This window comes from Anomaloglossus baeobatrachus, chromosome 8 (genome assembly GCF_048569485.1).
Source record: "Anomaloglossus baeobatrachus isolate aAnoBae1 chromosome 8, aAnoBae1.hap1, whole genome shotgun sequence".
In the NCBI taxonomy this organism is placed as follows: Eukaryota; Metazoa; Chordata; class Amphibia; order Anura; family Aromobatidae; genus Anomaloglossus; species Anomaloglossus baeobatrachus.
Window position 1 is genome coordinate 184729080 of NC_134360.1, and position 23216 is coordinate 184752295.

Below are 23216 nucleotides of genomic sequence, written 5' to 3' on the forward strand. Positions count from 1 at the left end.
GTTTTCTACAGGATTCTAGTAATCTTTTAAACTTCCCCATTTACGTTTGATTTCCCCAGTTACCATGACATGGTCCCAGTGTACACGATTAAGCTTTTCAGTTAATTTGTGTTTCCTATCCTTTCTGAATGTGGTGTAACCCTCTACGTTTGTCACCCCGTCATGGCTCTCATCCAGCCAGGTTTCCGTAATCCCACCACATCGTAATCTGTGGCTGCCGTTAGTCTCCAATTCATTCATTTTGTTTGCAAGACTTCTTGAATTTTATAGTAAAATGCTCACCACATGATTGCTTGAAGTGTTTTGTTTTTTAGGCTAAGTTCACATTTCCGCTAAAATCTATCAGTCACAATCCACTGCTCTTGTAAACAACGGAATCCGTTTAGCGGATTCCACTGCTCCCATAGACTTGTATGAGCAGCGGATTGTGACTGATGATGCTGCGTTGCACCCTCCGCCCGACTGATCAGTCGTGGAACGACTGACCGCCGGGCGGGGGGAACGCAGCATGTAACGTTTTTTGAGCAGCGAGATCCGTCGGATTTCGCTGCGCATGCTCTCTGGCTCCCTGCACACGTCACCAGCTTTGGTTGGTTACCCGATATTTACCCTGGTTACGGTGCAAGGAGCCAGCGCTAAGCGGTGTAGGCCCGTAACCAAGGTAAATATCGGGTAACCAAGGTAAACATCGGGTGCTTTGCTGTTACCCGATATTTAGGCTGGTTACGTGTGCAGGGAGGCAGACACTTCCCCGCTCGGCCCCGCACTCCGCACATGTATGTATACACACACACACACACACACACACCTGTCCCCAGCCATGCAGACAAGCACTGCCACTGACACCCTCGTCTGGCCCCGCCCCCCGCTCGGCTCCGCCCCCTCCCGCACTTTGCATGTGCACACACACACACACACACACACACACACACACACATACATACATACATACATACATACATACATACATACATACATACATACATACATACATACATACATACATACATACATACATGCACATACACACACTCACTCACACATACTCACCTGTCCCCAGCCATGCAGACCGCAGCACTTCCACTGACATCCTCAGCGCCTGGCCCCGCCCCCCGCTCGGCTCCGCCCCCTCCCGCATTCAGCATGTGTGTGTGTATACACACACACACACACACACATACACATACATACACACATACACACACACACACTCAGCTGTCCTGCAGTCCCTGCGGCACTGACGTCCTCAGTGCAATGGCCCCGATCGGCTCCCCTCCGCCCCCCGCACACAACGGAATCCGACAAAGAATTCTGTTCTTTGTCATCCGTTGTACAGCGTTGAACAGCGCATCAGTCACATGCGTCAAGCGACGCATGTGACTGATACAAAACAACGGAAATGTGAACTTAGCCTTATAACATCCAAATTGAAGCCCTCTGGAGCGTTTTATGATCAGAAGTAATGTTTCAGGTACACAAGACCCTTATTAATAAAAGGCCAGAGCTCACACGCTCTACGGTAGAGAAGACGAAACCATACGGGATTTTTGGTGAGGCGTGCAGGAGACTTCTAGACCTCCATGTTAGAGATGTATCCAGGGCTGGATGTGTTGTTGACCGGATGTGGTAGAGACTTCTAGATGATTTGGTTTTATTTCCCATTCATCCTGTAATAATTTATCCTTTTAATTTCAGGTCATATGCGTATACAGCGTTCCCGGAATGGATTCTGATTGGCTGATGGGAGAGCGAGGAAACCAGAAAGGCAAAGTGCCAATTACCTACCTAGAGCTCCTTAACTAATTGACTTTTTTTGTCATGTTCTCTCCTTAAGTGCCGAATTTCAGCAAATAAAAATATTTATATGCAATTAACTCGATATTTTTTTAGATGTAAGGGTCTTCCATGTATAAATCAGTGTCTTCTGTGAATTTCCGCCATGTCAAGCTGGCCTTCACTGTACTGCCACTTTTTGCATGAAAAAACACTCCCTGGTCCCGTTACATTTACTTGTGGACCTTATTGTGTCTCCAGAACTCTACTGCCCGGTATAAAGAAGCTTCTGCCATGAATTGGAAAGTGTTTATATAATGGGTGACACTTTTTTATGCTTTTTGCTTCTGTAAAATAAATGTAAATGTGTGCCAAATGCTTTGTTTCCTTACGTTCAATGTGACATTCCCTTGGTGGACTAAGACATGGACTATTCCTTTTTTAAAATAGAAATTTGTAATTTTAAGTGTCTGTCTCGTACTTTTATAACTTCCAAGAGAAATGGTAGTTTGGTCTATAATCCCCCATCATACCTCAGATATCTACTGCTCTCCTGACATCTCCTGGTTGTAGCACGATCCCTCGCTCTTCTCTCAGGAAGTTCTGAGAAAATAGAAGATGAGGCAGCAGTAAAATATATTATAGAATATATTTTAGACCCACCGCAGGGGTCAAGGCGGAGAGTCTACTACCTTGCCCAGTGAAAAGTCCATGGTTCCCACAACAATGCAGACGTCCTGTCTTCTGGATTGACTAGCGGGAACTGAGTTCCTCACTGGTTTACTGGTCTCTGTAGGACAACCTTGAATAGTTTTCATTGAATTTTAAGACAAATTTAAATTTAAGTTTGGAAAACAAACTTTTTTTTTTTATTAGTTTATTGGAGAAGACCCTCTCCAATGCACAGTCCAGTAAGGCCCCTTTCACACATCCGTTTTTTTGCCGTCAGTTACAATCCGTTGACTCGTCAGATCCGTCGCAGATTGTGGAAAAACTTATGCAACGGATCCGTTTTTTGACGGATCCGACTGGCTAATTTGATTACTAAATAATTGGAGCATGCTCAGTTAAAAAAAAAAAAAAAGGAATCTATCGCCGGATTCCGTCATTTGACGGATGACAATGGATCCTGCTCCTACAGGCTTCCATTCTACCAAACGACGGACGGCGACGGATCCGTCACTGTCCGATTTTTCGACGTAGACAAACGCTACTTTGGCCGTCGTCTCCGACAGACAAACCATTTTTGACAGATCCGTCAAACAACGGATGAAATGTAAGGCCATCCGTCGCTAACACAAGTCGATGGATTGTGACTGACTGCAAAAAAACTGATGTGTGAAAGGGGCCTAAAGCACTCCACAGATCTCAGGTTCCTAGACTACTTTTGAATATGACCTTATTTATATCGGTTAATTCAAGCCAAACTTTCATTCTCAAGTTTGGCTGAAATCTTCCTTCAACTTCAAGATTGGACCATACAATACTATAAAAGTTATCAAATGGTTAAAATTCCTTAGTGTTCAGTCAGAGGCAGCCTTTTTTTTTTCTTTCAGGATCTTCTAACCCCGCTATCCTATTTGGATGTACATCTGCATAATTCATTTTAAGGGGTTGTTTGTTTTAGAAGGAATTCCTCCTTTTTTAAAATGGTTATCCCACAAGCAAAGTACATTTTAATTAATAGATCTTCTAATAATAGTAGGTTTCACAATTGGATACAAAAAAATGTTCCTGTGCTGAGATCTTATCAATGCGCCCCTGCTATGTACTGTGTAATATGTGTTCCACCATGCAGACCTGGTGCTGTTAATGGTCGGCACCAAATTTCCTGGCCAGGGGAAAGCATAAGTCACTTATGATAAGTGAGTATTCAGAAGAAACTGGTTCGCAACTGCTTTCTTCTGCATTTCCCTGCCTGTTTTATCATAGAAGCAAGTGTTTTTGCCGCATTTCCAGCCTTCTGAGCTCAAAAGTTAACTCCATTGAGGTCGGCCACTGTGCATACTTGTCAGTGACTTTATTTATGATGATCTCAGAGGAATGGAGAGATCAAACACTTCCTCCTGTGATAAAATGGGCAGGGAAATGTGCTACCTGAGGGAAACAAAAGGCTCACAACCGTTTCATCTGTATACTCTCTTATCAACTGGCTTATGCTTCCCTCCCTGACCATGAGCTGTGATATGTACCGATCAAGAAGTAGAGTAGCTCTACAGTACGTGGTCGGTCACCCCAAATAAGGGTATGTTCACACAGGGCTTTTTTTGGTACGTTTTCTGTTTGGTTTTTTTTCTAGCTGCAGATTTGCCTTGGTTTTATGCAAATCCATGCTAATAAAAAGCCACTTTTTACAGTCCCAGCAAAGTCGGAGATTTCTGAAATCTCATGCACACAAACACCTGCAGATTTTTTCCTGACTGTTTTGTCAAATACCTGAGTTTCCACTGCAGATTTCAAAGAATGAGCATGTCACTACTTTTCAGCGTTTTTGCAACATTTTTTCATTGATACAACCCATTTTTTTTATAGAAAAACGCCAGTAAAAAACGCACCAAAAAACGCTGATAACTCAAATTAAATTTCCTGCCACAAGATCAGGTTTTGGTCAGGGAAAAAAAAATTGCCAAAAAGCCCTTTGTGAACATAGCCTAAGACTGTAGGGCTTTAAAAATGCACTTTGTTTGTGGTACGTCACCTTTTCGGTTACAATCTAAACGGTTCTTGAGATGCATATTGCGGACGGTTCATAGAGGATGCTGAGATCTCAGGCTTGGTTCATGGCCTCATACACAAGGTTATGTCCTGATTTCAGATTTTCTGTTCATTTGTTTTCCTTCCATTCCTGAACAAGGTCAAGATTCTCACATAGGAGGCCGGGTAATTAACCCATTGTTAATGTACTTTTTATCTAGTGAATGTACTTGGGGCGGAAAAACTCCACACTCCACTTTATTTTGTATTGTTTTATAAATATATTTAAAACGTCTTTAGAATAAATGTAAAGGTAGAAAAATAAGAATGCTTTAAATAGAAAAGCACAAGGCAAAGTAGCACAATTGGAACTTGTATAAATTGGACTGTACAATAAAAAATTCAATTTTTGCTGTCTTCATATTTTGTTTGATTACTTTCTTTGTATTGAACTCGAACCTTGACCGAACTCTACCATTCAAGTGAATGGGTCAGTTTAAAAAAAAATTTTTTTTTATATATATATATATATATATATATATATATATATATATATATATATATATATATATAAATAAATAATGGGCTGCAGTTTCACCCCCCCCCCCACCACCACCACTATGAAGGCTCAAGAAACTACCATGCAATTTTAATTTTTCAGCTCTGATGTGTGAATTGGCATACTAGCACTGGGCCTGAAAATTAAGTCCAGTGTCATGGTCAGTAGCCCCCTGCTGATAGGTGAGCAGATTTAGCTGGAGATATGGGATCATTGATTGGACACTGAGTTTGAGTTCCTACTGGCTTAATTCCGTGGTGACTGACCAATACAATGTACCAAGGATGATTGACTGATCTGCCTGTTATATCGGCTGAGAGGCTGTCTGAACACTCCAATATGGATAACATAGGCTGCTTTGACTTCTGGCTCTGACATTCCGATTGGCACAATATGTAGGTATTCCTGATTTTTAGATGTGTGACATCGCAAACAGAGGTCTTATAAGAAGTTTTAATTTATTTGAGCCTGACATGTTTCACCTATACAGGCTTCATCAGGGGAACATGTTGGGGAGGCTTTACCTTTTACAGCAAGGGGTTGGAGGACAGCAAGTCACTCCTAGGGATCACCCCTGGCACAATTACAGAGAAGCCAAAAGGAAAAAGTATGTGCCACAATACAGGGGGGGGGGGGGGGGGGGGGAAATCATCTTAAAAAAAAAAAAAAAAAAAAAAATATTTTTTGAACATTATATCAAAGCAACAAATGACCAAAAACCCACAAAGCCATTTAAAAAGCACACACCCTCAAATATAGGATAAGTAATAAACAATATTGAATAAATAGAAACTCTCTCAGACAGTATATACATGTCAATGGAGACCCAAAAGACTCCGCAGGAACAAGGTAACAAATACAGTACGGGCCTCAGATATACAAGGGTAGATATAAAGACACTAAAGTGCTATACAGTGTGTCCACCCATATCCTGTCCACCGCCATTAACTTGAGAATGGCGGCAGCTATAGGCATAGAAGTGGTGTCTAGGTATAGTAAAGTAGCCATGCACTACACAATGAAACCACCTATAGCGCCACCTGGTGGAAAACAACGGAGTTAGCATTTTTATCTCAAACGGAATGAGAGAGAGAAAAAAGTGAATTAAAAAATTGTAGGGCATCATCAATTCAATATGAATCGACACCTTGCATACAGAAATGCTATGATAAGAATGTGTAAAACTCACAAGGCTGCGGACGTGAAGCAATACTTTATGGAGACCTTCCTACAAGTCATTGAGTATGGTGGCTGCATGGAGTGGCCTCCACGCTCACCTGACCTGACCCCATTGGACTTCTTTCTGTGAGGTCACATCAAACAGCACGTGTATTCGACCCCTCCACCAACATTGCAGGACCTACGATGTATCACAGATGCTTGTGCAAACGTGTCACCTACCATATTGCACAACGTGCAGCAAGATACAGTATGCTGTCCAGAGTCCAGATGTGCATTGCAGCTGTCGGTGGCCACTTTGAGCATCAAAGTTAAGAGTGCCATATGCGTGACCAGCATTTTGTTTTGTTTGTTTTTTTTGGGGGGGGGGTCATGGGTTTCATATCATAGCATTTCTGTATGCAAGGTATCTATTCGTATTGCATTGATGACGCCCTACAATTTTTAATTCACTTTTTTTTTCCCCTCTATCTCGTTTCGTTTTCAAGATAAAAATCCTTACTCATGTACTTGAAGATTTGTTTATTTTTTCTGTCCACGTGTGGACCAGGTGTAGCCAATGTGCTAGTTTCTGTACGTGGGTGAATTTCCACAATGACCACAGTGCTGCATGAAAAAAATTGCACAATGTTTGAGTGGCCAGTTTATGCATATAAATAACAGGCAGTAGTGATGAGCGAATACAAAATATTTGGGTTCGGATTATTCATACCGAATACCTAGTGCTGTTCCAAGGAAACAAAGGGGTAGAATCAGCTCACCCAGACATCATGGAGACTCCTATAGGAGACAGGTGCACGGTGAAGCCGGCCCGGCTGTGAAACTCCAAGGAGAAGAAAATCCAGCACTCGTGTCCAAAAATAGTATAAAAACTTGCTTTTTTATTCAATTCATAATAAAATGGAAATGAATCATATCCATAAAATATAAAAAATCCCCATACAGATGAGATGAGATGTCAGGGGGGTACGCGTTTCGAGCTACATGCTCTTAATCTCAATCTCAATGAGATTAAGAGCATGTAGCTCGAAACGCGTACCCCCCTGACATCTCATCTCATCTGTATGGGGATTTTTTATATTTTATGGATATGATTCATTTCCATTTTATTATGAATTGAATAAAAAAGCAAGTTTTTATACTATTTTTGGACACGAGTGCTGGATTTTCTTCTCCTTCTAGTGCTGTTCCAGTATTCGCCACAAACCTCGAATTTAAAGCAAGTCAACAGAGAACTTGCATTAAGTTTGTTGTTTGTGGCGAATACTGGAATAGTACTAGGAATTCGGTATGAATAACCCGAATATTTAGTGTTCACTCATCACTAGCAGGCAGCTCTTGCACCCCTCTGCTATGTAGACAAGTGCACTAAGCTGCACATCCACTATTTGATCGTCTGAACTTATCGAAAAAGCCTAGCATTGTCATTAGGAAAATACAGTTGCACAAGACCTGGATCAAGCATGATGTGTGTGCATCTCCACATTTATTTGTGATGTTACTGGTGTCGCTCACCTCCAAGTGCGGAAGTGGATGATTTTCCAGCACCCATGACAGCACCACGAGAGAGGGGATCCGCCCTTCAAGGACTGGAAACCTCCAGAATAAACAGGGGTGGCACCTCTCCCCGCATCAGTTGGTTTCCTGTCCTTGAACAGGGAGTCTCCAGGAATCGACTGGTATTCAGGATGGTCCTGATGGACCGAAGAAAATGATTCCGGCACCCGACCGGCCGCCTGGCAGAGGCACGAGTCCTGCTGCGGTTGGCCGAGGTGCTGTGGAGCCGCCGCAGCAGACCCACGATGGTCAGGACTGCGAGCAGCACATCCTCCAGTGACGCCGCAGACTTCTGAGTAGCTCTGCATGGGGAAGTGGTGTGGAGCCTGCGATGACCAGGTAAGATCCAGTCGGCCGCAGTGCTATCCTGCTGCAGCGATCCCACGGGGGTCATGTCTGCGCGCGGATCATCTGAGTCTGTGCTAGATCCAGACCGTAGAGCAGCATGCCTCTACCATCATGGGATCTTAACTTAGTCCTCTCGGCCTTATTAACACAGCCCCCGTTTGAGCCCATAGATTCCATGTCACTCAAACATATGTCCCTCAAAACAATTCTCGTGGTCACCCTCACCTCAGCTCGCAGGGTTCGTTACCTGCAGGCCTTGTCCATAACTCCTCCATATACTCAGCTTTTTGATGACAGAGTGGTTTTAAGAACGGACCCCACCTATTTACCGAAGGTACATTCTCACTTCCATAGGTCGCAAGAGATAGTGCTCCCTTCTTTTTATAACAACCCTTCTACTCAGGAGGAGATAGGGTGGCACTGCCTGGATGTTAGGCGGTGTCTTCAGCAGTATCTGTTGGTCACTCCAGAGTGGAAGAAGGACAAGTCTCTGTTTGTAGTCTTCCAGAGTTGTAGGAAGGGGCTTAGGGCTTCCAAGTCCACCTTAGTCAGGTGGATCAGGGATGCCATTTCCGTTGCTTACACGGCTAGTGGTGAAGACGTGGCTCCTGGTCTAAAGGCTCACTCCACACGAGCGATGGCATCTTCCGGGGCGTAGAGATCAGAGGTATCCAACAAGCAGATTTGTAAGGCGGCAACCTGGTCTTCTCCGTCCACCTTTTTTAAACACTATCGCTTTGATTTGTCATTCACCGACATCACCTTTGGGAGATGGGTTCTGCAGGCTGTTGGTCCTCCCTAGGTCTTCTTCTATGTAAGGGTATGTGCGCACGTTGCTTTTTACCTGCTTTTTACCTGCTTTTTTGCTGCTTTATCTTCTGCGCTGTTTAATGCCAAAATGGATGTGTTCTTCTATTCAAGCAAAGTCTATGGGAATTTGGGTTTCTTGTTCACACTATGTTGTTCAAAATGCTGCCTTTTTGTGGCAGAACTTTGGTCAAAAACTCAGCTTTGCAGTGCAAAACCCAAATGGCAAAAACAATTGACATGTTGCTTCTTTGAAAAGCTGAGTTTTTGACCAAAGTTCTGCCTCAAAAAGGCAGCATTTTGAACAACATAGTGTGAACAAGAAACCCAAATTCCCATAGACTTTGCTTGAATAGAACAACACATCCATTTTGGCATTAAACAGCGCAGAAGAAAAAGCAGCAAAAAAGCAGGTAAAAAGCAACGTGCGCACATACCCTAATTCTCTCGTGGTGCCGTCATGGGTGCTGGAAAAATATGTAATTTCTTACCGGTAATGTATTTTTTCTGAACCCATGACTGCACCCTTACATTCTCTCCCTGCACTTAGGTGTTGATAGTTTTATTTTTTTTTTCGTTCCTCTTCACTGGGCAGTTACAGTGGTGGGGTATGTCTTAATGATGATCCCTTTTTCGGAGGTCCTGTCATGCTCAGTAATCCAACTGATGCGGGGAGAGGTGCCACTCCTTTTTATTCTAGAGGTTTCCTGTCCTTAAAGGGCAGATCCCCTCTCTCGTGGTGCCGTCATGAGTTCAGAAAAAACACATTACCGGTAAGTATTTAAGTATTTCCCGAAAAATCCTTCATGAAGTACAAAATCTATTGGCATCAAGAAGGGTGTCCTCCGCCTCTGGTATTACTTTTCAAGAGCCAAAATAGAGAACAATTCTTTGTAATACAAGGACAACCCCAGTGGCTAAGGGCCACTTTACATGCTACGATATCGCTAGAAATTGCTAGCGATGTCGAGCGCGATAGCACCTGCCCCCGTCGTTGTAACGATATGTGGTGATTGCTGCTGTAGCGAACATTATCGCTACGGCAGCGTCACACGCACATACCTGTGCAGCGACGTCGCTGTGACCGGCGGACCGCCTCCTTTCTAAGGGGGCGGTTCGTTCAGCGTCACAGCGACGTCACAGCAGCGTCACTGAACCACCGCCCAATAGAAAAGGAGGGGAGGAGATGAGCCGCCAGAACATGCCGCCCACCTCCTTCCTTCCTCCTTTTCCGGTGGATGCAGGTAAGGAGATGTTTGTCGCTCCCGCGGTGTCACACATAGCGATGTGTGCTGCCGCAGGAACGACAAACAACATCGTTACTGCAGCAGCAACGATAATTGGGAAGAGGGGGGGGCATGTCACCGATGAGCGATTTGAACGTTTTTGCGACGATTAAAAATCGCTCATAGGTGTCACACACAACGACATCGCTAAAGCGGCCGGATGTGCGTCACAAATTCCGTGACCCCAACGAGGTCGCTTTAGCAATCTCGTAGCGTGTAAAGCCACCTTTAGAATGCTCAGTGAAGCCAAGTGTGCATGTATATGGGGCGATAAGCTGGCCTTATGCATACAAAAGCTGGCAGCTCAGATATTTGAACGATAGGCCAAACACTTCAAAGTCTCACTAACTTTCTGATGACTTTGTCATCATTAAAAGGAGATTTTTTTTTTTTCTCCAATGTAATTATTGTTTGGGTCGTGTGCGCTTTCAGGCTTGTCATTTACAGACAGAATAACAGATTACTACCTGCAGACTGTCTTACAGGTCATTTCACTAAATAAATATAGGGCAGCCACTCTCAATCACTTGTACAAAAAGAAAATTTCTGATTCCATTAAGGAAGCAACAAAGTTCAAGTTGTTTTAACCTTTTCTACCCGGTCATCATTTTGACATAACTCAGCTAAACAGAAGCTGCAGAAAAATGTATTTCAAGAAATTAACCTTGGGCCTCTATAAAGACGGGTACACTTTGAAGCATGACATGATATAGTTTAGTGGAATGTGCAATGAAAGCTTAACTGCAGAAGGTTCCATCCATAATCCCGAGAACACGGCCGGGTTCAGAAGATTCAATGGTCCTGATACCATTGTCTTTACATATTTTACAAGTCTGCCTCGCGAAAACTATGGGGGGGGGGGATGGGGTGGATTTTGAAATTTAATTTTTATTCGCCACTGGTGTTATTTGGGCAAAATTTTAAGTATTGCAACATCTCTTTTTCTACACCTTTTTTGATTGTTATGCAGTTTTTTTCTGTCTGAGAACCCAGTCCCACCTTTTAGCCATGATTATTCAATTTCCTAAATAGCCAGGTCCCTTGCTTCCCATACACACTAGCATACACACTAGCAGGTTTTAACCGCACAGAGGTAACATTTGGTTAGGTACCCATACACACTAGCAGGTTTTAACCGCACATAGAGGTAACATTTGGTTAGGTACCCATACACACTAGCAGGTTTTAACCGCACATAATAGAGGTAACATTTGGTTAGGTACCCATACACACTAGCAGGTTTTAAATGCATATAGAGGTAACATTTGGTTAGGTACCCATACACACTAGCAGGTTTTAACCGCACATAGAGGTAACATTTGGTTAGGTACCCATACACACTAGCAGGTTTTAACCGCACATAATAGAGGTAACATTTGGTTAGGTACCCATACACACTAGCAGGTTTTAAATGCATATAGAGGTAACATTTGGTTAGGTACCCATACACACTAGCAGGTTTTAACCGCACATAGAGGTAACATTTGGTTAGGTACCCATACACACTAGCAGGTTTTAACCACATATAGAGGTAACATTTGGTTAGGTACCCATACACACTAGCAGGTTTTAACCGCATATAGAGGTAACATTTGGTTAGGGACCCCATAAATAAGAGATTACCGTGAAGTGGTTATGGGGCAGTAATGAATTAATCAATACATTAGCTAAATATCTCTTTTTTTCAAATAATCCTCAGCAGTCATGCAATGTCACATTTCAATTTTTTCAATTTTTCATATAGCTAATTGTATTTTTCATTCCCTATGTATTATAAAGCAGTTATGCTTGTTCATATTTCTCCAAATTTGGTGTGCAGCTTTCACTTCACATAGACCATCCATAATCCCGAGAGCACGGCCGGGTTCAGAGGATTCCATGGTCCTGATACCATTGTCTTTACATATTTTACAAGTCTGCCTCGCGAAATCTATGGGGGGGGGGATTTTGAAATTTAATTTTTATTCAGCACTGGTGTTATTTGGGCAAAATTTTAAGCATTGTAACATCTCTTCTTTTTCCACACCTTCTAGACAGAACACTGATGTCTAGAACAGATTTTCCAGTTTTCATTCCACCCTATTACTGGAGTGAGTTGTCAGCTTTATCTAGCTGCACTCACTTTTCAAAAAAGCAGTGTAAAATAGCAAAAAGTAACTTTTTTTAATGCAACAATGTTTCTAAAAAAAAAAGCCAGAAAATTAATGAAAAGTCTTTACGTTTTCATTTTATGTTAATCTAGCCTTGCGTGGATAACTATAGAGTCCACCCACTCGGCACCTGCCTTCTGAATAATTCTCCCAAATTATATTTTGGAGAGCTTTACATGATATTGTCTGAATTGAAAGTGCCACGATTCCCAAAAAGATGTTTATTATGCTTTGAAGTCTCTCTCCAGACCCCAAGGCTTCTTGCCTGGCCCTCCACTTACTCCCTCTGGTCTTAAAGGGAATCTGTCACCAGGTTTTTGCCACCTAATCCGAGACCATTATAACATGGGTAATAGAGAACTGTGGATAGAAAGCGCAATAGGGTCTTACCCCAATATGGAAAGGGTTGAAACGTAAAATCAAACTCACCTATAGCAGTTGTGCCAGTCACAACTCCTATAAACGCGTATAAAATCCAGGTCAAAGGCAGCAGTCCCAGGTTTGGCTGATAACAGAGAGTAGTAGAAGAAGGGTTTTCAACACTGCACCAATGACTCAATCAGATTCAGATGGAGATTAATGCTTCTGTGCATGAAAATAAAGAAGCATTAATCTCGATCTGAATCTGATTGGGTCATTGGCGCGGCGTTGAAAGCTCTTCTTCTACTACTCTCTGTCATCATAACATAGGGGCAGAGATCCTGATTCCAGCGATTTGTCACTTACTGGGCTGCTTAGTATATTTTTGATAAAATTGCTGTTTAATCAGATTATCATTAGAGGACTACTTGGCCGGCTACCAGGTAGTCCAGCGTATTCATGAGCTCTGTATAACTGCTAGATCTGCAGCAGAGAAAACATTGATATTACCAAAATGACAGCTCAGTAAGGGACACATTGCTGGAATCAGGATCTCTGTCTCTACATTATGCTGCTCTCAGATGAGGGAGCAAAAACTGGCGACAGATTCCCTTTAAGATCTTTCAGCTTGCATAGTAACATGGGATCTAGTCACACCATTGATTTCAATAATATGGGGTGCGGCACACGTCATTAACATAGACTGGATGGAACGTGCAAAAAAAATAGATGACGAGCTGCAGCAGCAGGATGGGTATATTACAATCTTATATTATGTTTTAACCTCTTCCTGGCCCTCAAGAAAATCCAGCAAAACTGTAGCCGACCGACCACCATTTGCTGGACTTGTGCAAATTGAATCTCTAAAATTGGTGACGAATTTGATTTTATTTCTACTTTCCACTACTGCCTTTTGTGAAATGTCTACCATCAGAGACGCTGAGGCTAGACAGACTCCAGGAAGGCAGGGCAGGTCTCTCTCTGCTTCTGCTCTCCTGAGGGGCAAGACATTGGGTAATAGCAGGAGCTACTATTCATGCTGGGAAGGGAGAGAAAGAAAGGTCAAAACAGAAATTGTGCATTCAAAAACAGAGGATCAGAATTGTTCCTGCTCCAACGGTTATTATAAAAAAAATATTTTTTTACATATGCTCAATTCTTTAAACTGAGTGTCACCAAATTTTATATTTCGAACTAACCACATAGCCTTGTAGGAGATGAGCAACAATAAACATCGTTCTGTTTACTTTTTAATCTGTTCCAGTGTTGCCCTAACAAAATAACTATATTGTAATATGCAAATGACGGTGCACAGTGCACTCTTTAGCCTGGCTACATACCTTGGTGCAGCGTTCACCCACCTATCTAGATTAATACTGTTACATCTATATTGATTGAGAGCGCTACCTTGCTATCTGAAGATAATGAAGATAATCATCCTCTATTATTTGCAGCAGAAAGCACACAAACCATCTATTCACTCTTCTGACGTTGCCCAGCTTCTTTATCACTTTAGTGCAGGAAAGCACACACAAACCACTCTCTCCACGCTCCTAACATTGCTCATCTCCTCTGCTACCACTTCAGTGCATGAGAGAGAGAGCATATAAACCACTCTCTCCACGCTTCTGACATTGCTCATCTTCTCTGCTACTACTTCAGTGCATGAGAGAGAGAGCATATAAACCACTCTCTCCACGCTTCTAACATTGCTCATCTCCTCTGTTACCACTTCAGTGCATGAGAGAGAGAGCATATAAACCACTCTCTCCACGCTTCTGACATTGTTCATCTTCTCTGCTACTACTTCAGTGCATGAGAGAGCGAGCATATAAACCACTCTCTCCACGCTTCTAACATTGCTCATCTCCTCTGTTACCACTTCAGTGCATGAGAGAGAGAGCATATAAACCACTCTCTCCACGCTTCTGACATTGTTCATCTCCTCTGCTACCACTTCAGTGCAGGAGAGAGAGCGAGCATATAAACCACTCTCTCCACGCTCCTAACATTGCTCATCTCCTCTGCTACCACTTCAGTGCAGGAGAGAGAGCGAGCATATAAACCACTCTCTCCACGCTTCTGACATTGCTCATCTTCTCTGCTACCACTTTAGTGCAGGAGAGCGAGAGAGCATATAAACCACTCTCTCCACGCTTCTGACATTGCTCATCTTCTCTGCTACTACTTCAGTGCATGAGAGAGCGAGCATATAAACCACTCTCTCCACGCTTCTAACATTGCTCATCTCCTCTGTTACCACTTCAGTGCATGAGAGAGAGAGCATATAAACCACTCTCTCCACGCTTCTGACATTGTTCATCTCCTCTGCTACCACTTCAGTGCAGGAGAGAGAGCGAGCATATAAACCACTCTCTCCACGCTCCTAACATTGCTCATCTCCTCTGCTACCACTTCAGTGCAGGAGAGAGAGCGAGCATATAAACCACTCTCTCCACGCTTCTGACATTGCTCATCTTCTCTGCTACCACTTTAGTGCAGGAGAGAGAGCGAGCATATAAACCACTCTCTCCACGCTCCTAACATTGCTCATCTCCTCTGTTACCACTTCAGTGCAGGAGAGCGAGAGAGCATATAAACCACTCTCTCCACGCTTCTGACATTGCTCATCTCCTCTGTTACCACTTCAGTGCAGGAGAGAGAGCGCGAGCATATAAACCACTCTCTCCACGCTCCTAACATTGCTCATCTCCTCTGCTACCACTTCAGTGCAGGAGAGAGAGCGAGCATATAAACCACTCTCTCCACGCTTCTGACATTGCTCATCTCCTCTGCTACCACTTCAGAGCAGGAGAGAGAGCGCGAGCATATAAACAACTCTCTCCACGCTCCTAACATTGCTCATCTCCTCTGTTACCACTTCAGTGCAGGAGAGCGAGAGAGCATATAAACCACTCTCTCCACGCTTCTGACATTACTCATCTCCTCTGTTACCACTTCAGTGCAGGAGAGCGAGAGAGCATATAAACCACTCTCTCCACACTTCTAACATTACTCATCTCCTCTGTTACCACTTCAGTGCAGGAGAGCGAGAGAGCATATAAACCACTCTCTCCACACTTCTAACATTACTCATCTCCTCTGTTACCACTTCAGTGCAGGAGAGAGAGCATATAAACCACTCTCTCCACGCTTCTGACATTGCTCATCTCCTCTGTTACCACTTCAGTGCAGGAGAGAGAGAGCATATAAACCACTCTCTCCATGCTTCTTACATTGCTCATCTCCTCTGCTACCACTTCAGTGCAGGAGAGAGAGCATATAAACCACTGTTCATGATTCTGACATTGTTCATCTCCTCTGCTACCACTTCAGGGCAGGAGGGAGGGCACACAAATCATTCTCTCCACGCTTCTGATATTGCATATCTCCTGTGCTACCAATTCAGTGCAAAAGAGAGCGCACAAATCACTCTCTCCATGCCTCTGACATTGCTCATCTCCTCTGCTACCACTTTAGTGTAGAAGAGAGCACACAAGTCACTCTCTCCACCCCTCTGACATTGCTCATCTCCTCTGCTATCACTTTAGTGCAGGAGAGAGCACACAAGTCATTCTCTCCACCCCTCTGACATTGCTCATCTCCTCTGCTATAACTTTAGTGCAGGAGAGAGCACACAAGTCACTCTCTCCACGCCTCTGACATTGCTCATCTCCTCTGTCATGACTTTAGTGCAGGAGAGAGCACACAAGTCATTCTCTCCATGCCTCTGACATTGCTCATCTCCTCTGCTATCACTTTAGTGCAGGAGAGAGCACACAAGTCACTCTCTCCACGCCTCTGACATTGCTCATCTCCTCTGCTATCACTTTAGTGCAGGAGAGAGCACACAAGTCATTCTCTCCATGCCTCTGACATTGCTCATCTCCTCTGCTATCACTTTAATGCAGGAGAGAGCACACAAGTCACTCTCTCCACGCCTCTGACATTGCTCATCTCCTCTGCTATCACTTTAGTGCAGGAGAGAGCACACAAGTCATTCTCTCCATGCCTCTGACATTGCTCATCTCCTCTGCTATCACTTTAGTGCAGGAGAGAGCACACAAGTCACTCTCTCCATGCCTCTGACATTGCTCATCTCCTCTGCTATCACTTTAGTGCAGGAGAGAGCACACAAGTCATTCTCTCCATGCCTCTGACATTGCTCATCTCCTCTGCTACCACTTTAGTGCAGGAGAGAGCAAGCACAAAGAGCACTCTCCACACTGATGACATCACTTTGGTATAGCTGTGTAGTGATGTCATCAGCAAGAGAGAGTGATGTGTCTTCTTGCTCCTGCACAGACAGTGCTGGTTCTAGGCAAGCCAGTGGTGTTAATTAACATTGGAGGGACTAAGCTAAATAAGTGGGTGGAATGATGCACCAATTGTACAAGAAGCTTCATCTGCGTATCACAATAATGTTCTTTTTTTTGCAACCACAGAAGAACCAATGTACAAATGTAAATAATTATTTTAGTTCTTACTTTGTCTCCTACAAGGCTATGTGGTTAGTTTCAATGTAAATTTGGGGTGACAGACGCCCTTTAATTTAGACCAAAGCAATGTGTATGGAGTAAAAAAGAAAAAAATATGAGGCCAATAACGCTAAAATGGCAACTGCATATCTTCATGAAAAAAACCTGCATTCTCTGTTGTGGATGGAAAGATTCGGCCTCATTTATCAAACATAATGATGCAGCAGATAACTGATGTGTACGGTATATAAGTAGTTTGCACCATTTTGATGTATTTGGTGCAATTTGTGCATATTAATCCTCGTTTTTCTGTTGTCCCTTATAAATGAATGTGCCCACATTTAGCACCATGTTTCATCCGTCAGCTAATTTTCCTACGTCTTCCGTATGATTAATGCTCCTCTCCTCGGTCTCTCATTCCCTGCACATTTCTGTATTGTTGATCAGATTACAGGTCCAGCACGAATTCACCAAGATAAATCACAATTCTAAGGAAAGGAGAAACCCCCATAAAACCCTTCATGCTGCACTTAAGATAATGGTTAGCAAATCAGCTTTTATAACATTGAGCGGCTCCGCGGCGCAGAGCGGCAGGTAGGAGACATGATGCCGTACGCCGCGGTCTTAATCTCCTTATGTGGACAAATGAAGTTATGTCCCTGTCATTATGGAGCGGCGACTCTTCCCGGGACGGCTACAATATTTTATAAGTGAATTTTACTCAGCGGAGTGCAATAAACAATCTATTCATGGCTGTATTTCGGTCTCTAATAGAGAGGGATGTAAAGAAGAATCATTAGGAAGAATAACGGTGAGGCTTAGATAAAGATATGCACGCGGATCTGTTGGTTGTAAATTGAATCCTTTTTCTTTTTGTTTGTTTTTTTTGGGGAAAAAAGCCAAAATGACAAAGAAGCGCCATTATCTATAGGTGTATATATATCTATATGTCCACCCATATCCTGTCCACCGCCATTAACTTGAGAATGGCAGCAGCTATGGTATAGAAGTGGTGTCTAGGTATAGTAAAGTATCCACGCGCTACGCAATGAAACCACCTATAGCGCTACCTGGTGGAAAACAACGGAGTTAGCATTTTTATTTCGAAAACGGGATGAGATAGAGAAAAAAAGTGAATTCAAAGTTGTAGGGCATCATCAATTCAATACGAATACCAGGTGGTGTTATAGGTGGTTTCATTGCGTAGCGCATGGCTACTTTACTACACTTAGACACCACTTCTATGCCTATAGCTGCCACAGTTCTCAAGTTAATGGCAGTGGACAGGATATGGGTGGACACACGGTATATTAGGGATCCATCCTGTATAGATGGGCATCTGCTTAGTTATACAAGTACCTGAGGTTTTCCTGAGATCTTAGTTGATTTCTTTTGACTTTCCTGTGATGCTACACAAACAAACAGTGTTTCATGTATAAAATATATTCACAGGTGTGTCTCTAATTAACTCAAATGTTGCGAATAAACCTATCAGAAGCTTCCAAAGACATGACATCATCATATGGGCTGTCCCATATTGTTTAAAGGCATAGTAGCCTAACTTTGCAGAAAGTAATAAAAATGCCTTAAAACAATTCTCTCTCTCTCTCATTATTCTAGTATTTGGCAATTATATATACGGTAATTTTGGTAATCCTAATTGACCTAAAACTGATTTCATGTCATATAGTGAGGAAAACATGCAGATGTGTCTTTTTAGATGGTGTATGTAAACTTCTGGTTTCAACTGTATAAAGGATTTAATTGTTGAGTTTACAGTTTACAAATACAGATGAATAGTTAAAGAGACTTAAAGGGGTTGTTCAGGGAAAACAAATCAATATCTACAGGTAGGTGATAACTTGAAGTTCGCTGACGCCATACATTGAAAGACCATTAATTCCCAATGAAGCTGCCAACCACTGCTCTTGGCTTTTCCCGGTAGCCTCATGGAGAGTGAATGGAACGGCAGTCGGGCTTGTACGCTGCTGCTCCATTTTGTAACTGGGATAAAATGTCTCCGTTGTGTTAATTGGAGGGCGTCCCAGTTGTTGGACCTTTACCGATCAGTAAGTGATCCCCCATCCTGTAGATAGATAACCTTTATTAACTGGATGACCTCTTTATTTGGGATGTTAAAGGCCACTTCATACTTCTGCATTTAACAATCTATATACAGTTAAGTCCAGAAATATTTGGACAGTGACACAAATTTTGGCATTTTACCTGTTTACCAAAACATTTTCAATATACTGTACAGTTATGTAACCAATATGCGTTTTTAAGTGCATATTCCCAGCTTTAATTTGAGGGTATTCATATCCTAATTGGAGTACGAATTTAGGATTTACAGCACTTTAACATGTAGCGGTTTCTTTTTCAAAGGACCAAAAGAAATTGGACAATTATCTCAAAATCTCTTCAATGGGCTGCTTGGGCTATTCCCTTATTAATCTATCATCAACAAAGCAGTTAAAAGGTCTGGAGCTGATTCCAGGTGTGACATTTGCATTTGGAAGCTGTTGTCGTGAACCCCCAACATGCAGTCAAAAGACTTCACAATGGAGGAGAAACTTACCATCATTGGGCTGAAAAAAAAAAAGAAGAAATCCATCAGAGAGGTAGCAGTAATGTTAGAGATGGCCAAGTCTGATATATTTAAAAAAAAAAAGAAAAAAAAAAAAAAGCACACTGGGAGCTTGGGAATTCAAAGAGGCCTGGATGTCCAAGTAAGATAATAGTGGATGGATGTTCGCAGAATCCTTTCCTTAGTGAAGGAAAACCCATTCACAACATCCACCCAAATGCATAACACTTAAGAATGTATGTGTTTCAGTATCTAAAGGCCGCTTTACACGCTGCGACATCGCTAGCCGATGCTAGCAATGTTGAGCGTGATAGCACCCGCCCCCATCGTACGGCCGATATGTGGTGATCACTGCCGTAGCGAACATTATCGCTATGACAGCGTCACACGCACATACCTGCATAGCGACATCGCTGTGACCGGCAAACAGCCTCCTTTCTAAGGGGGCGGTTCGTTTAGCGTCACAGCGACGTCACTAAGCGGACGCCCAATCAAAGCGGAGGGGCGGAGATGAGCGGGACGAACATCCCGCCCACCTCCTTCCTTCCTCATTGCTGGCGGGACGCAGGTAAGGTGAGGTTCCTCGTTCCTGCGGTGTCACACATAGCGATGTGTGCTGCCGCAGAAACGAGGAACAACATCGTTACTGCAGCAGCAACGATAATTGGGAATGGAGGGGCATGTCACTGATTAGCGATTTTGAACGTTTTTGCAATGATTCAAAAACGCTAATAGGTGTCACACGCAACAACATCGCTAAAGCGGCCGGATGTGCGTCACAAATTCCGTGACCCCAATGACATCGCTTTAGCAATCTCGTAGCGTGTAAAGCCACCTTAAGTCTACCATAAAGAGAAGACTTCTTGAGAGCAAATTCAAAGGTATCACCACAAGGCGCAAAGCATTAATCAGCCTTAAAAATAGAAAGTCCAGATTAGACTTTGTCAAAAAGCATCTAAAGAAGCTGGTAAAGTATTGTATGGACAGGTGAAACTAAGACCTATCTGTGCCAGAATGGAGGGAAGCGGAAAGTATGATGAAGGCAAGGAATGGCTCATGATCCAAAGCACACCATATCCTCTATAACATGGTGGAGGCAGTGTCATGGTCGGGCATGTATGGCTTCCAATGGCCCTGGGTCATTAGTGTTTAGTGTTTATTGATGATGTGACTGAAGACAGAAGCAGGATGAATTCTGAAGTGTACATTGCATGTAAAGGATTCTTTATGAAGAGTTAAAAATAAATTATTTATGGTGAAGTAATTTGTTCATTTTCTTTTGAGCTCCTAAAATGAGGGGGTTTTGTAGAAAAATGGTTGCAATTCCTAAAACGTTTCAAAGATATTTTTGTTCAACCCCTTTAATTAAACCTCAAAAGTCTCAACTACAATTGCTTCTCAGTGTTTCATTTTAAACCAAAAATAGCGACCTGCAGAGCTGAAATCATGAAGATTCAGTCACTGTCCAAATATTTGTGGCCCTAAAGGCCGCTTTACACGCAACGACATCGCTAACGAGATGTCGTTGGGGTCACGGAATTCGTGACGCACATCCGGCCTCGTTAGCGACGTCGTTACGTGTGAAACGTTAACAATGAAAATCACTTACCTAATCATTGATACGTCGTTCCATTCCCGATTATAGTTGCTGTTGCAGGTACGATGTTGTTCGTCGTTCCTGCGGCAGCACACATCGCTGTGTGTGACACCGCAGGAACGAGGAACATCACAGTACCTGCGGCCGCCGGCAATGAGGAAGGAAGGAGGTGGGCGGGATGTTCGTCCCGCTCATTTCCGCCCCTCCGCTTCTATTGGGCGGCCGCTTAGTTACGCCGCACGAACCTCCCCCTTAGAAAGGAGGCGGTTCGCCGGCCACAGCGACGTCGCTAGGCAGGTAAGTAGTGTGACGGGTGTTAGCGATGTTGTGCGCCACGGGCAGCGATTTGCCCGTGATGCACAGCCGATGGGGGCGGTTACGCTCGCTAGCGATATCGATAGAGATATTGCTGCGTGTAAAGTGCCCTATACTGTACATTATGTGTACAAATATTAGGCCACTAAGTATTTTGACCATAATATCATTTTTATGCAGATGTTTCAACTCCATAGAGATCAATACGTTGTCGCCTGTACCGTCAGTAGGGGGAAACTCATATTATTGGAACATCCCTTTAAATGGGTTAAATACTAATTCCCAATTCTTTAAGGATAGCAAATCACAATATTAACATCAGTTCTACATTTTCCATTTACAGCTATGACTTTTATCCATTTGGACAGATAATAAATAATAACTGACTGCATCTGAGGTCTCTCCGGGGCTGTGGGGACATATACACTGTCCGTCCATAGTGAAAGAACAGTAATGGATGACTGTGGTGGGTGCTGGACCCTACGACTTCACACCTAATATTTCCTGCGGTGATGGAAGGTAATGATCCACAATTAACACGTTTGGAATTTACCAAATTGTTGGGATGCATTGTGCCAAACGATCAATAAGATGGATTGGAGCTCGGCAAAGTCATTGGAGCATTTAAGTATCCATGAACGAGGGAATCAATGGCAGGGAAAAGTCGCCGTGATTCACTGTGGTATTGACGTCTCGGGCAGGAGATCTATGGGCCGCATTGTTCATTGGTATTTTCAAAGGTTATCGGGATTATGATGTACAGCCGCCAGCGAGAGCGCAAAACGGGGACATGGAGGGTTTCACTTTCAGTTAACTCTTTAGGGTTAGTACTAGAGGAAAGCAATGGAAAGTATAGGGCTACAATAAGATTCATATACACATGTGGACATTGCAGGGGCAGGCACAAAGCACAGGCCATGACCGGGGGGCAGTGCACCGTTAGGCTTGGGTCTCATGTAACGCCTGTCCGAGGTGCGGCATCTAACAACCCATTATATGTAGCTTTAGATAATCACAAATTGTTTACTTATTGTTAATTTCTGCAAAACCTTGTCGCCATTAAACAAGCAATTTCCAATAAAATAGAATCTGTCACCAGGTCTTTGCTACACATCTGAGAGCAGTATAATGTAGGGGCAGAGATTCTGATTCCACTGATGTGTCACTTACTGGGCTGCTTGCTGTAGTTCTATTACTGTGCTACATACATTGTCCTGCACTCTGCCTGTACTACATGTACTGTATTGCTCTGTTACTGCACTAAGAGAACTGTATTGCTTGCTACCTGTACAACAGTCTATGTCTACACACATACTGTCCTGTCATCTACCTGTACTACATGTACTGTACGGCTCTATTACTGTTACATAAATTGTCCTGCACTCTACCTGTACTATATGTACTGTATTATGAAACCTAAAATAATGTAACCCCAATTTACCAAAGGGTGGAGGTGGGGATACGAAAGAGAGAGGACCACGGATTATCAAAGTGAAATACAAATTTATTGAATATACAAAAGGTGA

General features: G+C 43.1%; 1 protein-coding gene across 8 annotated transcripts in view; it reads left to right on the forward strand.

Moving 5' to 3' along the window:
• Positions 1 to 4888, forward strand: part of SH3GLB1 (SH3 domain containing GRB2 like, endophilin B1) — an 81467-nt gene extending 76579 nt beyond the window's left edge. For all 8 annotated transcript variants that reach the window (XM_075322292.1, XM_075322293.1, XM_075322296.1 and 5 more), the window contains one exon: positions 1696 to 4888. In XM_075322292.1, the coding sequence (XP_075178407.1) occupies positions 1696 to 1803 (108 nt within the window). In that variant the 3' untranslated portion in view covers positions 1804 to 4888. The remainder of the gene's footprint in view (positions 1 to 1695) is intronic.
• Positions 4889 to 23216: the final 18328 nt, after the last annotated feature.